Source organism: Apiospora kogelbergensis, assembly GCF_038363985.1.
Source record: "Apiospora kogelbergensis strain CBS 113332 chromosome Unknown utg000006l_segment0_segment0, whole genome shotgun sequence".
NCBI lineage: Eukaryota > Fungi > Ascomycota > Sordariomycetes > Amphisphaeriales > Apiosporaceae > Apiospora > Apiospora kogelbergensis.
Window position 1 is genome coordinate 937,473 of NW_027117423.1, and position 14,132 is coordinate 951,604.

A 14,132-nucleotide genomic window follows, 5' to 3' on the forward strand; every position below is an offset into this window, starting at 1 on the left:
ACCATCCATTTGTTGATCATCTCGTCATTAGGCTAAAATACCACCTCGCAATTCCTACTCAACCAGGTGCCACCCAAATGCTAAGCTTTCTGGCCAGTGCTTTGGAAGAGACAGAGATCAACGATCAACAACGGGAATGATTACTCATGGCGTTTCCGGATGCTCGGGGCTCCTCCTCCCTTACTTGGGTTTCGTACCACGTCGTAGGACTTGTCAGAAATGAGTTTATTGCTTTTATGGCTGATCTTCATAAAGCCATGCTGCAGTGGAAATGTTGATCCATTTACTAGGCTCCGAAGACAGTATGACAGGAGCCATGACAAAGAAGGATGAGACGCCCGGCTCCCGACAACACACACACCTAACACCTAGCCTTTGGAATTCTGAGGGTCGGAGCTGTCCTTTTTGTCATCACTTCTGCCAAGATTTCCGAGCTCCCAAGCTCAACGTGCTAATGGTTGACGGTGAGCCGCTCAAATGCAGCGTAGACGGCTTGGGAGGGCTTACTTGCAGCTTGCTCCCAGTACGGATCTCGCAGATGCTGGACCCTTGCTTTGGGGGCTGTGAGGCTAGGACCGCTCGGGGAAGGGGGACGGGCCAGAGAGTCATGCGCCCTCCTCACCTCGCAGTGATGTGCGGTGACGCGCCCAGCACTCAATTGCGATGTTCGTCCACGGAGCCTTTCGTTCACTATGTTGTTCCTATGATGCGATTCGACCGGCTGATCACATCACGCGGTTAACTAGAAAAGAAATCGAACAATATGCCGTGACGGAATGGATGCATTGCTGTCAATGTTGGTCAGATTGGTGGAAGACTTCAGTCGCCATGCATGCTGACGGGTGTTCAACTGGGCTGAGCGAGCCAGGGACTCTAGGGGCTTAACAGCGAACAAAAAATACAGCTTGTTCATGATGGATGGGAGAGATGGGATGAGTCTAGATGTGCTTGGCAGGTACTGGGCAGAGGCCCCATGTCGGGCATGGCACTGACAGCCAATGGAAAAGTTTGGATTGATTAATTGGCGGATCTTATTCCTGCTGATTTCTTATTTTTGTCATAGTTCAGGGAGCAAAGAGAAGCTTATCATTAGATGCAGATGAGCGGCACTGCCCACCATCCCTCCCACCGACCAACCAACCAACCGGCGAGAATATGCCCTGCCTGCCCTGCAGCCCCCATCCCCCATCCCCCTGCTTCGTGCAGGTCTGGTCAGCAACTTACTTGAGGAGCCAGCGTGAGAGATGGAAATAGCGAGAGGAGGACAGATCTGCCCGAGAGACTTTGGCCAGCTGCCTGTACTTCGACAGCAACACGTAGCAAAGTGACACGGTGAACAGGAACAAACACGTTGAAGCCACGCACCACGGGCCTCCCCAGTCGGCATCATGGTGGCATGCTGCCAGCACCCGGATGCAACGACAAACAATCAATAGACTGGAGCTTAAACGAAGCGCATCCGGCTCACGGCGCATTGTCTTTCCATGTCTAGCTTCCTGTCTAGCTCGCAGTAAACTCGAGTGCCGCCGTCACCGTTGGGTTAAAGTGTGCCAAGCCGTGATAGCCGGTCGTAGCAAAGGGCCCGCGGGCTCCTGGTCCCTGTGTGGTTATCTGCTATCGGATGTATAGTATGGCGTGTAGAGCTGAGCTCCCCCAGCTCGTGTTCTGTTGTGTAATTAGTTCCCAGCTACTTGCACGCAGTCCCCGTCCTGGATGGAGTGACCGAAGGGGCCGAGAGACGACAAGCACTGCGCTAGATTGATAGGGGCCCCATTCTCCGTGCTCTCCCCCCTCCTCCTCCACCTATGGCGGTCTCGTCAAGTCTTTTTTCCGGGTCCAAAATCGTCTCAGTGTGTATTTTCCTTCGCTCGCCTCGAGCCTGACCCACGTCGTGCCCTTCAGCTCCCCGACTAGCCACCAGAACTACCCTTCTGGGTTCTGATCGGTCACTGGAACATGCATGCCCTCGCCCGCTCACTCACATCTCGAACAGGCATGCATCATGTATAACAAGGGGGCTGCCTCGTAAACCCTGCCGATTTGCATGTTGTTTGAACTTGTTTCATGCCAACCAAAGAAACTAGACGCCCATCTATGTAAGTACAAAGAACCTTTTCCCTCGTCTGTCCCTGCTGACGGAGCTCCATAGCAATACGAGGGCCTCATTTAAATGAGAAATAAGTCTGTTGGCGCCCCCCGGGAGAAAGAAAGAAAGACTTCCAGAGGTTCAATCGACAATTGTTTTGTTCCTTTTTCGACCCATATTACCCCAAGGTCCCCTTCCTCCACAGGTCCCTTTTTGCCAAGGCCAATTCATCTACGACGACACCTCCCACCCACGGTTCAGAAGATTCCCAAAGGCCTGGTAACGTCGACGCTCGCTATCTGTCCCACGGCTTGGCAGTGACTCGCTGAACCGCCAACCACCACAAGTGCCACCACCACCGTCGCCCGCTACAAACCCCACATTCGACAGTGGCAGTTGAGTGTTTGCGACGAGGGACAAGAGAGAATCCCTCTTCCTTTTCCTCTTTTCTCCCCAATCCGCCTTCATGGTGGTTTAATGTTTCCACACTCCAACGAAAAATTACCCACGGTGCCGCCCAAAGCATGTAAAAGGGATTCAATACGGGTCGCAGTCAACCCCGCCGACAGCGACAGCAGTCGCAGTTTTTCCGATGTCGAGGGCCAGCGGGCCAGCGACAACGACGACAAGATGGCCGCCCAGAAGCTACCATGGTATTCGCGATACTCAGGATATCGGCGGGTTGCTGGTTCTTCGCCGCGTCGCACTATCCGTGCAGCCATCACCGCCGTGATACTTGCAGCCATCGCGTTGGTTATATTAATGGTGGCATTATACAAAACCGGTCACCTCACGCATCTCCAACCCAAGGTATGTGATGTTCCTTTTTCACCCCTTCCCTTAACACAATTGCCCCTGCTTCCGTCCCAAAATTCGGGGCCTGCCATGTCGAAGGTTCGACTTAGTGTCTCAAGCCCTGAAGCTTCTTCGCCTTTGACCCAACCGCTGCATGATGCACGGCCAGAGGCGGATTGTTGGCATGTCTCAGCCCTGCCCGTCCACCAGTCCTTCAATGGCGTATTTGAAGATGTGCTAACCAACTCCAAGAAGGAGACTATAAATGTTCGAACTGATCAAGGTACATTTGTTGGCGAAATCACACCATCATCGCCCTTATACCCACGGTCAATCCAAGCATTCCGTGGCATCCCTTACGCCCAGTCACCTACAGGGGAGAACCGATTCAAGCCCCCGCAACCACTTACTGACCGCAAGCCCAATACCGAGTACCGCGCAGTGGAGTTTGGGTTTGACTGTCCGCAGAGGAGCCTGAGAACACCCCAAGATGAAGATTGCTTGAATTTAAATTTATACCGGCCACATTACAGCGACGATGGACCGGTCAAGATGGCAGACATGGCCAAGATTGGCGGAAATGACACCAAGCTTCCCGTAGTCATCTACGTGCATGGAGGAGGCTTTGTGGCAGGTACGGCCAAGGAGCGCAACATGGCCAGCTTTGTCGCCTGGGCCGAGACGCCCATGATTGGCATCAGCTTCAATTACCGAATCGGGGCGCTTGGTTTCCTCCCCAGCGGTGTAGCCGAAAAGTTCGGCTTGATGAATCTGGGACTCAAGGATCAGCAGTTCCTCTTCCGCTGGGTACAGAAGAACGTGGCCAGCTTCGGGGGTGATCCCGATAACGTCTCCATCATGGGATTGAGTGCTGGTGCACACTCGATTGGGCACCAGTTGATCTCATATGCGCCGGCAAATAAATTGACTCAGGATCCTCCTCCGTTCCAGAAGGCAATCATGGAGTCCGGCGGTGCACTAGCTCGCGCCGTCTTCAACCCCACCCATCCCTTGAACGAGAAGCAATTCAAGGAGTTCATCAGCAAGTGCGGTCTTGAAGGTGTCCCAGACGATGAGTTGTTCGCCAAGCTTCGGGCTTTGCCGGCGCAGAAGATTTTCGACGCTCAGAATTTTCTTGTCGGCCAATATTGGAGCACATTACAATGGCCCTTCCAACCGGCTATCGATGGGGCTGGCGGTGTCGTTCCAGATCTGCCCCGCGAATCGTGGGCAAAGGGCAATGTCATGCGGATTCCCATCATGACCGGCTTCGACACCAATGAAGGCGCCATATTTGTTCCGACGCAGTCATCTAACATGAGCGCTCTGAACAATCTAATGACCAGCCTGGTACCAGCGTTGAACGAGACGTCAATCAAGCTCATGGACCAGCTCTATCCCAATATCAACACCACCGACGGCCGGAGTTTATACACCGTGGCCCTGCCCAAAGGCTTCGGTACACAGTTCTGGCGACTGGATGACGCATACGCTCACTACGCATACATTTGCCCTGTGCTGCAGCAAGCTTCTCTTGCATCCGTATCTACTCCTAAGACTCCAGTCTACGTCTATCACTTTGCAGCCCGCTCAGCAGCATATGGAGGCGCGGATCATGGAGATGAGGCGCCATTTGTTGCGCACGATATGACTATTATCAAGAATTACAAAGGCCTCAACCAAACAGCCGACGCCATGAATGCATACTGGACGCGTTTCGCGGCATTCGGCGATCCGAACCCCTCATCTGAGCAGAAGCTCGCCGGTGTCACAGGAAACATGACCTGGACGCCGTTCGTCGACCCGTTTTCGCAATCCACATCTGAGAAGGGGCAAGTCGCGTTGTTCGGACAGGGAAATAACGAACGTATGGGAATGGTCGGCCGCGGCAACCCGGGCGTGCCCGCGCAAATGACGACCATGAACGATCGCCAGAAGGCTCAATGCCAATTTTGGTGGGACAGAGTCATCTATAGCGAAGGCTACGGAAACGGCAGCCTCGTCCATCCCGCCGGTATCAAGGCAGCTGGCAACAAAGCTTCTAATGGAAAGGCGACGCTACCATAGGGGCAAGGGGCAAGCAAGTGAACCACGGAAAGTTCTACTGCTGTGGTAATATGTAAAACTATTTTGGGAATCTTTTATGAAGGGGCCTTAGGCATTAGCATGCATTGTTTGGCGTTGGGGGTTTTCTTTTCCACTTCCGAGGAAGGAAGTGGGTGGTGCATTCGGTAAAGATTTCAGCAATTGGTGGCATCTGCCACGAATCATTCTCACTAGAGGCATGATATATAGTACGCATAGGACGATAGGGCGTAATGCGCGACCCTGAGCCAGTCCCCTGGCTACAGGGTCGCATGTATATGGAATGAGAAGAGAACATTCGAAACCTCTGTTGGTTCGAAAGTCAACCTATTCACATCTTTCTGCCCTTCCCTCGTGACGTTCTCAGGTGAAACAATGGTGTTCCCGAAAAGTAAAGAAGTTGACTGGCTCTTTAGATACGCCTTACGAGCCTTGTATCCTCAACGGCTGAGCCGCACACACTGCCGCATGCGACATAAAAAAGCTGACTGGCCAATAACATGAAATTGTCCAGCGTCGTGCCTCGGCCGAGATTGTGGTGGACGACCCGTGACAGGCACACGAGCGAGCTGCCCATTTGGACTCATTGAGCAGACACTGGAGTAACATCGAATATGTGGTAACGAACATATCCTGGAAGGAGGGAAGGAGGGCTACGAAGAAATGATTGAGCGAGTAAAATGCGGATTGTGCGTAATGTCTCCTCTAAACAGGTGTGCAGCGAACGAATGGAAGGTATGACTGCAAGGGATTCACCTACTTCTCTGGATGGTGTGAGTAATTTACCGATGTGATCGAGATCAGCCCGCCCACCCGGCCATCCGATGGTGATGGGAGTTGCCTAAACTGGCTGGGTTGGAGGGGGGCCAGCCAGTCATGAAGGGTGGCTGCAGCGTTGTTTACCACCCGACCTTCAATCGATCGGATCTAGGAAAGAAGTAGGCTGGGGAGCTACTGCAGGTATATCAGATGGCATCGTAGATCTAGCCGGGGCGACGGATCTCAAGGCAGCCAAGAAGGATTACGATTTCTCCGACTCCGCGGCGGCGTCCAGGAAGAAAGGACAGTTGAAGGACGGGGTCACTCCTGCGACGTATTGCCCGTGGCTGGACTTCAACGTGAATGCACAGCTGAGGGAGGTTCGGGCTGTATAACGGAGAGCAGCAGGACTCTTCACTGCTGGTGAGTCTCCGTTTCTTATCCTATCTGCCAATTTAGTGGTTGTCCCTTTTTTCCCCTCCACGTTCAAGGAGTTGAGGGGTCCGATAGGGTGATATGAACGTTTCTGAGATTGATTTTTTCTTATATTAAAAGGGTTGCTTCATTCTAATAGCGTTTAAACTTTGATGTGATCCTTTCTATGAGTTCCTCTAACTTCTTTTCTGTCTTAGCCGCCTTCGCGTGGACCACTTCGGCCCTTGCCTCCAACGTGCTGGCCTTGAGCTGGCCTATGAGCTGCTGTAGTGCACCAAGTTGTAAGACCACCATCATCGATACCAGCAGCACCCACTCAGGCCCCGAGTCGATTTCCAGACCACCAAATGCGACGGGGAGGTGCGCTTCACTGCTACTGCCTTGCTGGGTGGTAATCCGTTCTGTCACTGTCTCGGCCAACTGAAGCAAGCGGTCGGACAAGAAGGTAAAGAACATGAGATATTCGGGGCGCCGTGAGCAGGTCCCACAGCGCATCATTGTCTGCCCGTAATCCACGGCCTCCTTGTACGACACAAGCTGCTCGTCGAGGCTCTCGGCGTTGCCCATCTCCAGCTCGTGCACGAGATAGGCTACATGCTGCAGGCACAAACAGGGTTCCTGATGGATAGCAATCGAGGTCGTCGGATTAGAAGTCGCTACAGAGCCCGCGGATTGAGGCAAGGCCTTCGAGTTGGCCCCATTGAGAATGCTGGCCGGGGGTGAGATGGGTGGTGCTGGCTGTGCCAGGGGATGGGATGCACTGGCCGAACAGGAGGTGGAAGGCAATGATCTGAGAATAGTATCGATTGCGTCACATTTGGACAGCGTACCTGTGTTCATAATATCAGCCCAGCCATCGCTTGGGGCTGGTCCACCAGCGGCAGCCAGGGACTCCGAGTACAAGCAGATGGCGTCAGTGAAGCTTGAAGAGACACCCCGCAGGTCAAATGATGGAACTGGGCTTGATCCGATGTTTTCCATAGTAAAGCCAAGCATTGGGTTCATTCCAAAGTCGGAAGGTATGGGGTTGCTGTCAGTGATGGCCGGGCATGGCGAGTCGGCCACGGATTGTGACGATGGAGGTCGAGATTGAGGTAGCAGGGGATCTGGTGACTTGTTGCCATCCGAGTTCTCCAGCTGCTCTCTCTGGGGCTTGGGGTCCGTGTTGGCGTCATGTTCCTTTGTCCTTCTTCGCTTGTTGGGATTTCTATCGGTACGGGGCGTGTAGATGCAGGGTCTGGATAGGGATTTACAACGGGTGCATTCTGGCTTCCCCCAGAATACTTGGCCTGCGGTGAGCGTAAGTAGAGGGCTCAAGCAAAGGGGGAAGCCAAATATGTACCTTCCTGGCGCGGCACGAGTCACATGCCTGCTGGACGACCGGCCGAGAATGAGACGCGTCGACTGGCACTTGGGTCATTTCCTCAACGCCGCTCTTGGCGTCATGTTTCCACGTCCCGAACATTATGACCAGTCGGATTTGGATATATGGAGCAACATCCCTTTCCTACGGCCCCCGGCTAGGTATTTAAGGGCTCTCGGAGGATTAAGGACTTAACCCTGGATCCAGGACCTAACCCTTCGTTGAGGGGGGTTTGTTGCTTGTTTGCTGCAAGGAGTGATTCATATCAGCCACTAACCCACGTCAGCTCGGATGCCCGCCGGGCTGGCAGCAAGGCTGGCGGGCCTTCATCCGAGCTGATGTGAGCACCTGCAACACTGTCTCTCACATATCGGTGGGTTAATATATGCATCATCCCTCGCCCAACCTACTACCTATATATGATATGTCCCAAGACTCAGAATGGCAATCGCCTAACCCCCTGCTGTCCTACCTGACCAGCACTGTCCCGCCGGCCCCCAAGCCCCTCCCAATCAAAAGCCTCACCTCATGAATCCCTCCGGAATCCTCCCGGCTAGTCGAGCCTTCCTCGCCATTTAATCAACTGGCATTTCCTCGCTAAAGAGAGGTAGAAGTTAAATCCTGTCTTGCTGTTCCCTGAATCTCACCATCACCACCATGGTTCTCTTGAATTTTGATCCCAAGAAGGAAATCCCCGACCTTTCCGGCAGGACTATCCTGATCACTGGAGGTAAGTACCTGCCTTCGCTTTTGTTTATGAGTATGGCCCGAGATTGATTACGTTGCCCCCACGCCAACAGGCACAGCTGGTGTGGGCAAGGGCACCGTGTTGGAGTTGGCGGCCCATAACCCGGCGCATATCCTCTTTACGGGCCGTAATGCCAAGGCGGCAGACCAAGTCATCGCCCAAGCGCCGCAAGGCGTCAAGGTGACCTTCGTTGCCTGCGATACCGCCAACAACACCTCGGTTTTGTCCGCCGCCCAGGAAATCCTGAAACTGACCCCGGACCGGCTCGACGTGCTTGCCTGCTGCGCCGGCATCATGGCGAAACCGGCGGGCGTCAGCACCGACGGCTACGAGGTCCATTTCGCCACGAATCAGCTCGGCCACTCGCTCCTCATCCGCAAGCTCCTGCCCCTGCTAGAGAAGACGGCGGCGCTGCCTGGTGCCGACGTGCGCATCGTCATGGTCACTAGCGTGGGCTGGAAAGGGACGCCGCCGGGGGGCATTCAATTCGATAAGCTCCAAAGCGACCAGAACCTGTTCGCACTGGGCCCTTGGCTACGGTACGGCCAAAGCAAGCTGGCCAACATGCTTTATGCACGAGAACTAGCCGCTAGATACCCCCAAATCACGTCCTTCTCCATCCACCCCGGTGTTGTCAAGACGGCCCTGGTCACGGATCTGACACTGACTCAGAAGATGATGGTCTATCTACCCAACGTCGGAAAAATGCTTACCCCTGAGCAAGGTACATACAATCTTCTCTGGGCCATTACCGGCCCGAAGGACAAGATCAAGACGGGGGGGTTCTATATGCCTGTAGGCGAGATCTGCCATGACAAAACCAAGCCGAGTGAGGATCCCGAACTACAGAAACACTTATGGGACTGGACAGAAGAGCAACTTGCCAAGTATGACGCCTAAAGGATGATGGGAGATGCGCATGCCTATGTGCGATGATATGAGTTCGTTCACCAGGCTTCATAGGTGTCCTGCCCGTATGTGCTCTTGTCAGAATGCCACAGGGAATGGGCGAGTGGTTGGAGGGGTTGAATCATCTACTTTACTTTCTCAACCAATTTACGCTGATGTTATTCATTCTTGTATCGATGGCTTGTATGCAGGCCTTTTCTGAGGGTCACTGACTTCGATGATCAATACGGTAATCGGTATTATTTCGTGGTTTCTGCCACAGCCCGGCTGCAAACGGGAAGCAAACACCTTTAAGAACTAAGTGCCTGTAGCCCATAGTCTATGGTTCATCTGAGCCGTTGTTATCTGAGCTGTTGTTCTACCCCTATTTGGAGCCCCCTTCTTGCGATGAGCAAGGGTGCTCTGGCCATAATCATCCTCGTTCTCTAAGGTCAATCCGCACGTCTTCTGGAGGTGTCAGCGTGACAGGCGATCCACCACTCCGCAGACGTATCATATCCTCTACGTGTTTTGGGTCGGCGCCGTGCCCCAGCTGAAGCCTATATTTCCTCAACAACCGGCTATAAAACGCAACAAATTCCGTTTTTGCAAAGTTCCGCCCCAAGCAAGCGCGGGGGCCCTCGCCAAAAGACATAAACGTACCACGCCGATGGCTCGGGATGGGCATAGTACCTTCATTAATCTCCTTCATCTCCTGAGGTGACCGGAGCTTGGTGGGATCAAAACTGTGCGGGTCGCTAACCAGCCACCTCCGGGGCTCGATGATACTCGGGCTGAGCCAGTTGGCCGGGTCGTGGTGAATGGCCGTGTTGTTGACAACGACGTGGGTTTCCGTAGGTAGCCTATGGTTGTTGGTTCCAATGTGCAGACTTTGGGGTCCTGCAGTGAGGCGGGCGATGGGTAATACAATAGGGAAGACGCGCATGACCTCGTACTATTGCCATATTGTAAGTGTCCATTGCTTTCTACTGCTGCTTGGCCGGTGACATCACCCACGAACAAATGAAAATGCGTACATGTACATACCATAAACGCGATGAGGTAGCGAAATCTCGGCATGTCGTGGGCCAAGGAAAGCTCCGTACGACCTGCCATTTCAGCTTTTTTCCAAACAAGATCGACCTCATTGATGACTTGAGCCTGTATAGACGGATATAGCGCCAAAGTGATGGTGCAAAAGAGTATGGTGTTGGCAGTGGTATCATAGCCTGCAAGCAAGAACATGAAGATGTTACCCTTGATTTCCGTGTCCGTCAACATATCGCGTCCGACCTTCTGTGTGTTAGCATCTAATACCGCTGTTAAGAGTGTTGCTCGGTTGCTCTTGTTCTCAGCGACGCCGCTATCAAGGCGTGTCTTTTCCTGCTTTATAAGCTCTGTCATGTACATCTCCAGCTCCGAATAGCCTTGGTGTGCCTTTGACGCTACCTGCTTCAGCGCCCAGTGAGGCAATAGCATGATGTGCGGCAAATGCAAGACTACGCTCTGTATTGACTCTACCAGCGAGAGTGTGTGACCCCGTGGAACTGCGCCCGACACTTCTGCCCCTTCACTCCGTTTGCCGAACCCAACAAGTGACATAGTGTTCATTGTCAGCGAGTAAACGTTGTGTTTCAAACTGGCTTTTGCACCAGAGTGACTCCAGGACGCGGCCATGATGTCGACCTGTCGCAACGTCTCATCCCATATAAGACCTAGAACATTGTCTGCCGTGAATGGTGGCAGTGTAATGCCAAGGTGAAAGCGCCAGCGTGCGCCATTCAAGGACACTACATTGGGCCCGAAGGGTTCCAACATTTCTGCAGAAGTCCATGTCAGTTACACTGCTTAGATATGACGACAGTGAAAGGACGAGAGCAGGAAAGACTGCTGGGAAGACTACGAATGAAACTCACTCATCTTCTCTGGGGGCTTGATAAAGGCCTTTCTGCGCGTGAGGATCTGCGCGGCTGTGGCAGACTCCCCGGCGTAGCAAACCATGCCGCCAGGCGAAACGACGAGGAAAACGGCCCCAAATTGGTCGTGGGCTGCACGTTTGTCTTCGTAGTGCCAGTCCTTCACCATGAATCTCGCCCAGGCAGGCCAACCTCGGCCGCGCATGATACGACTACGAAGCGCCCATCTCAAGACCGGATCGGTAAGGTACGCCCAGCTCTCAAGCTCGTGGATGAATGTGAGCGTATAAGGGAGGCCGGTCGACTTGGCGGTTCGGATGTACGAAAGTAGGCGCAACAATTTGTAAAGGCATGAGAAGGCGACCAAGAACGAGATGACGATATAGGCAGACATGGTGTTTCTCTCAAGTTGTGAGCCTGTGCAATGGTGTATGCCGTTGGCAATATCATTCACAAAGACAGGTAAAGAATACTCAGTGATTTAGAGGAGTGGTTGCTAGATCGTCAAGCCACACGTTCATGCGTTTGGCGGCACCTACCAGATTCGTACGTTCCGTTCCCGCTCCGTTTAGGCCCGGCTTCCCTCCCTGCACATTGCCGGAGCTGATGGCCGAGAAGACGATATAATATTGGAGAAATTGCCCTTTCTTCTTCTCTGTATGCCTTATTCCAGGACCCAAGTTCTGTCTCTTCACAAGCTACTTTTCCAATCCCTCGTAACTCAAGTGACAATGCAATATGGTGTCATGATAGTTGTGGCAATTGTGGTTTCCTATCCGATCTGCCGTGTTATTTACAATCTTTACCTCCACCCACTTGCTGGCTTTCCTGGTCCGTTCTGGGCGCGTGCATCGCTTGTAAGGCCACTGACACCAAATCGTCAGTTGCAGATCCTCTTGCTGATCGTCTTTGAATACATAGTTATGGCGCTTCCATCATACTACGTCAGGCCGCTCACACCGTGTGATCCAGAAGCAGCACCGGCGCTATGGCCCCGTGTTTCGGGTGTCTCCTAATGAGCTATCGTTCGCCTCTGTCTCGTCATGGAAGGCCATCTATGGATACCCGCCATCCGGACAGGGGCAGCTTATCAAAGGCGAGTTCTATGACATATACGGAGCAGGTTTCAAAACAGGCTGCATTGGGTCGGAGCGCAACCCGGCGGAGCACAGTCGCAAGAAAAAGGGGCTCACTGCGGCATTCAGCGTCAAAGCATTGGAGCAGCAAGAAGCTGTCGTGCAGGACGTAGTAGACGGTTCGTGCTTTCAGCAGGGGCAGATGCAGTTGCTTGAGATCAACATGGCTAATCAGAGCATTTCTAGAGTTCGTCCAAAAGCTTGGCCGGCTCAGCGCAGAGAGCAAGGGGCTGGGCATAAACCTCGCGAGATGGCTAGAAATCCTGACTTTCGATATCCTTGGCGAGATGGCATTTGGTGAGGGGTTTGGAGGTGTCAAAGAAGAGAAGCATCACGAGTGGATTGATCTCATCTTGGACCATCTATTTGAAATCACCCTGGTGGATAATTTGAGATTTCCCATCATGGCGACACTGGGGAGGCTGCTCCTGCCCAGCTTGACGGTGGCGGTGAGAAGCAAGCACTCCAACTATGCGAGGAAAAAAGTTAAGCGACGACTGGAGGCAGTCACCAGGCGACAGGACTTTCTGACTAACCTGGTGCGCGCGGTGAAATGTGGTGATTTGCCGGAGGAAGAGCTCACAGCTCACGCTTCTACGCTCATGTGAGAAAACCCGTCTTTCGCAAGTCGCGACAGCGATACCAAACGAGGAGTTAACGGAGCCACCAACAGTATCGCGGGAGGCGAAACAACCGCAACATGCCTTGCTGCTGCCTTTTACTACTTGCTGAAGACACCGAAAACGCTCGAAAAGCTGGTTAATGAGATTCGGTCTCGGTACAGCGACTACGACATGATCGACGCCATATCAGCCCAACAGCTTCCCTACTTGCATGCCGTCCTTAACGAGAGCCTGCGTATATATCCACCCGGGCCTTTGGGCTTCCCTCGCATCTCGCCTGGGTGCAACATTGACGGGTTCTGGATTCCAAAGGGCACCGAGGTGTACACAAGCGCGTTTGCAGTCACCCACGACGTTCGCTACTTCCACGACCCCGAGAGCTTCATGCCGGAGCGGTGGCTGGACCCAGACTGTGCCGACGTTAAGGAGGCCAGCCAGCCGTTTTCTCTAGGGTATAGGGCATGCATCGGACGCAAGTACGTGACAATTGCTATCTGTTGCCCCTTCCACTCGGCGCAGCAAAGCTGATACAGCAGGCTGACTATAACATCACAGCTTTGCATACATGCAGATGACATCTATCATGGCAAAGATGCTATTCAAATATGACATAACTTTGAAGAACGCCGACCTCGATTTCGAGGCCTCTTCACACTGCCACATCATGTGGTGGAAGGCACCGACTTGGGTGCAATTTCACGAGCATTAGTTCGAGTCTGCCTAGAAGCAAAGACTTACACTTGGGGCGGGAGAGGGAGAACTTGGTCTACGTTTAGATACATTGCCTAGTAACGAACAATAGAAGCCAGAAACTTATTCCATAGTAAATCCTACCAAACCAACGTGATTCAGCCCATGATAGACTTATATTGGAGCTGTTTGATGATTCTTCAAGTCATAGGCTCAGTGAGAATTCGCCCGGAACCTCTTGTGATTTCGTCTGGTCCTACCAGGCGAGCTGAATAGCACTGCCCATATACAGGCTGGGTCTATTCTAAGAAGCTGAGTAAGATTGAGATGCAGGAACGAGGTCCGTTGCCGCCGTTGCCGCGGACAAGCGCAACCGCACCAACCCCCAACCCCCAGCCCAATGTCCGCGCTGTATCGGACACCGAAGCTTCGATTTGGAATATCTAGTTACTTTCGAGGAACAAAGCAATGGTGTTTATTCTATAGAGGCTACTTGTGCGCGTGTATGCGTGCGTGCTGTTATACTGAGAAGTTGAAATCCGACTTTCCATGATTCATTCCCCCTTTTCCTCAATCCAACTTGATGCCCCTGAAGGCTATGAAACTCT

At 53.0% G+C, this 14,132-nt stretch overlaps 5 protein-coding genes across 5 annotated transcripts; 3 read left to right on the forward strand and 2 right to left on the reverse strand.

The window, feature by feature from the left end:
* Nucleotides 1-2,716: 2,716 nt before the first annotated feature.
* PG998_009123 (uncharacterized protein) lies at nucleotides 2,717-4,948 on the forward strand (the record flags this gene model as incomplete). The annotated part of the gene is made up of 1 exon (XM_066875939.1): nucleotides 2,717-4,948. One exon carries the CDS (start codon nucleotides 2,717-2,719, stop codon nucleotides 4,946-4,948), a length of 2,232 nt encoding a protein of 743 aa, XP_066728095.1.
* Nucleotides 4,949-6,292: 1,344 nt separating this feature from the next.
* On the reverse strand, nucleotides 6,293-7,141 carry PG998_009124 (uncharacterized protein; the record flags this gene model as incomplete). Its single annotated transcript, XM_066875940.1, has 1 exon — nucleotides 6,293-7,141. One exon carries the CDS (start codon nucleotides 7,139-7,141, stop codon nucleotides 6,293-6,295), a length of 849 nt encoding a protein of 282 aa, XP_066728096.1.
* A 1,039-nt stretch (nucleotides 7,142-8,180) lies between these two features.
* PG998_009125 (Short-chain dehydrogenase/reductase SDR) lies at nucleotides 8,181-9,171 on the forward strand (the record flags this gene model as incomplete). Its single annotated transcript, XM_066875941.1, has 2 exons — nucleotides 8,181-8,253; nucleotides 8,324-9,171. The coding sequence occupies 2 exons, from the start codon at nucleotides 8,181-8,183 to the stop codon at nucleotides 9,169-9,171; spliced, it is 921 nt and encodes a 306-aa protein (XP_066728097.1).
* Nucleotides 9,172-9,592: 421 nt separating this feature from the next.
* On the reverse strand, nucleotides 9,593-11,469 carry PG998_009126 (uncharacterized protein; the record flags this gene model as incomplete). The annotated part of the gene is made up of 3 exons (XM_066875942.1): nucleotides 9,593-10,114; nucleotides 10,207-10,979; nucleotides 11,076-11,469. 3 exons carry the CDS (start codon nucleotides 11,467-11,469, stop codon nucleotides 9,593-9,595), a joined length of 1,689 nt encoding a protein of 562 aa, XP_066728098.1.
* Nucleotides 11,470-11,749: 280 nt separating this feature from the next.
* PG998_009127 (uncharacterized protein) lies at nucleotides 11,750-13,543 on the forward strand (the record flags this gene model as incomplete). The annotated part of the gene is made up of 5 exons (XM_066875943.1): nucleotides 11,750-11,932; nucleotides 11,997-12,330; nucleotides 12,398-12,815; nucleotides 12,885-13,310; nucleotides 13,390-13,543. Coding segments are annotated over 5 exons (1,515 nt in total), but the record flags the coding sequence as incomplete, so codon positions are not given.
* Nucleotides 13,544-14,132: the final 589 nt, after the last annotated feature.